The sequence below is a fragment of the Aplysia californica genome, unplaced genomic scaffold (assembly GCF_000002075.1).
Source record: "Aplysia californica isolate F4 #8 unplaced genomic scaffold, AplCal3.0 scaffold00268, whole genome shotgun sequence".
Lineage (NCBI taxonomy): Eukaryota > Metazoa > Mollusca > Gastropoda > Aplysiida > Aplysiidae > Aplysia > Aplysia californica.
In genome coordinates this window covers 628,646-631,331 of record NW_004797538.1, presented here as the reverse complement: position 1 = coordinate 631,331, position 2,686 = coordinate 628,646, and the positions used below count along the sequence as shown (strand labels likewise).

The 2,686-nt window shown below is 37.3% G+C and overlaps 1 protein-coding gene across 1 annotated transcript in view; it reads left to right on the top strand.

Annotated features, from left to right (window-relative positions):
- Positions 1-374: 374 nt before the first annotated feature.
- LOC101848825 (kinase D-interacting substrate of 220 kDa B) overlaps positions 375-2,686 on the top strand; it is a gene marked incomplete at its 5' end in the record, with an annotated part of 38,916 nt that continues 36,604 nt past the window's right edge. Inside the window, 1 exon segment of the mRNA XM_005101030.3 lies at positions 375-473. Within this exon segment, the coding sequence (XP_005101087.2) occupies positions 375-473 (99 nt within the window).

Sequence of the window (2,686 nt, the reverse complement as noted above, 5' to 3'; positions counted from 1 at the left end):
TGCTTTTCTCTCCTCCTTCTTTTTTGTGTTTGTTACTCTCTTGTAACACCTCTAGTCTTCGGCACTTATATGACCTTATTGTGTTGCTTTACTTTACTTTTATCCGCCGCTTATACCTATTTGGGTATCGCGGGAAGAAAGAAACGTCTCTCTGCCACCAGCCAGAGAGCTTGGGTCAGGGGGATGCCGTGAGTTGTTAATATGTCCCTTACTTCATCTGTCCAGGTCTTTCTCGGTCGCTCTCTAGCCTTGTTGCCATCGAATTTTTGGATGTAGGCACGTTGTGGTGGGTGGTGTGTTGGTTATCGCATGAGATGTAAAACGCTTGCTAAAACTAAAACACTTTGACTATTTGTTTATATTTCACCCCTCAGAACGGCTGCACGTTCCTCATGGTGGCCAGTGAGCAAGGAGCCGTGAACATTGTGAGGGAGCTGCTCCAGGCAGGGGTGGACCCGACTGCTGTGGACAATGTTAGTTGAACACTTTTTTATCTTATGTCGTATGTGCATGTTAAATACCTTTTTATCTTATGTTATGTGTGCATGTTAAATACCTTTTTATCTTATGTTATGTGTGCATGTTAAATACCTTTTTATCTTATGTCATATGTGCATGTTAAATACCTTTTTATCTTATGTTATATGTGCATAATATCATGTGGGAGAGAGATTGATGGATGCTCTAGTGTGGTTTGCTCCTTTTTTCCTGTCAAACTTTTGGCATCCTTATCTCTTCTTCTTTTGTTGTTGTCTGTTACTCTGTTGTAACACCACCTAGCATTTGTATGTCCTGTGTTACGAGTGTTGTAAAGCTTTTACAAAAACATAATATGCATGTGAGTGTATGCATATATATTGTTGTATATAATATTATCACCAAGCAGTTCAAATGTTCTAAGCCCAGAAAACATTTTTCGGGAGAGAAAGAAAACCCTGTTTGTTCTTTTTAACAATTATACATGCATAATACATTTTTTTCTTTTTTTTATCTTCAATATTTAGAATTTGAATTTCGACAAAATATTGTTTTAGCACATGCAACCGATACCACAGAATAAATAACTGCAATAAAAAATGTTTAAAATTTTGGGCTTAATAGCCTACATCTGAATGGCTGGCCGGTGAAATGTATTTCAGCAGGTCCTGCTTTTTTTGTTCATTTTTTTTTCAAAGATATTGATTAAATATCTGTCTGTTATTTCACTTTTTTCAAGCCATAATTTCCATTACCTAAATATACTATATATATTCAGAATTTTTGACACAACATTCTTTATATATCATTCGTAGAGCTACTGAAATGGATTTAGAATATGACCTCCCAACCCCATTACTGCAGAACAGTGTTGGTTTTTTTTTCTTTCTCTTACAAATATAGAAATGCTTTAAGTCCAGGTGAACCTGCCACCCATTTTCAGTAAGAAAGTTGTTATCTTAAGCAGGTGGGCTCTTTGGACAGCTTCATTATAATACAAAAAAAAACCCACAAGAGGGAAGTGGGAAATGGGTCATTTGTCTTAGTGGTTTTCTTGTGCAAGTTGTTCAGGTTCAACCATTTTTCCATACAGTCTAGCATGCGAAAATTGTGTTGATAGGGGCGTTCAACCTATACCAGTTCACCATTTTTATAGCATGCAAATAATGAAATCTGTGGGATGCTGAAATCTTTTCATTTTTTATGAGCTTTGCTATGTACGTTTTAAATACAAAGAAATACATATACATGTAAAAAAATCAAATGTGGACCTGAAAATTGTGTTTGCTATGTATGTGTTTGGTATGTACGGGCTAGGATGTATTTACATCGGGTTGCGTTTCAATATTTCGCCTCATGCATGTTCGTACTCTGTCGGTATGGTGGTGTAGATAGATAGGTGTTTTATTCAGTGTTTAAGGCTATTGACCCACATCACATTAAACCAACATTTTTACGGAAGATACCTCTGTGAAAAAATCATAGATTACAAATGACATAATGTATCAATGTAAAGTAAATTTGTTCCCGCCTTCGATCCGGACATTGGGGATAACTTATTAGTGAAACAACTTATATATATATCAATACCATTTTAAAATAGTTTTGTGTTGTTTAACAGTTTCCATAATAAAATATTATAGGTTGTACATATATTTTTTCATGGCTTCATGGTCTAAACATTGTATGGGGGACTGAACAGTTTCTTTTGGTTGGCAAAGTTTGAACTAAAAAGTAAAAAGGAAGTGAAATTTATCTTCAATTTCATGAGCCTTACACATTTCACATTACAGTGAATTCCTTCTTTTCCAGCAGTAAAGATGATTATTCAATGGCAGGCTAGGAGTGTTTGTCAAAGCTGTGACTTTTCTTTAGTACACACTGTGTGTGTGGTCTGTGGTGTCGGTGGCCTAGTGGTTAGGCTACCGAACTCGTAATCGTGAAGTTGCGGGGTCGGGGGTTCGAGCCGCGGCCCCGGCATTGTGTCCTTGAGAAAGGCACTTTACACAAATTTTCCTCACTTCACCCAGGTGAGAATGGGTACCTGGCCATAGACAATGAAAGATCTTGTCAGTGTGCTAGTGTTTTAGCGCCTATAAATGTATGCTTCCCAGGAAGTTGAGGTTGTTTCAGAATGCTCTCAGGTCTGCTGGGGTAATAGTATAGATTGTGAAGCACATAGAGCTTGCTGTTGAGCGGGGATTTGCGC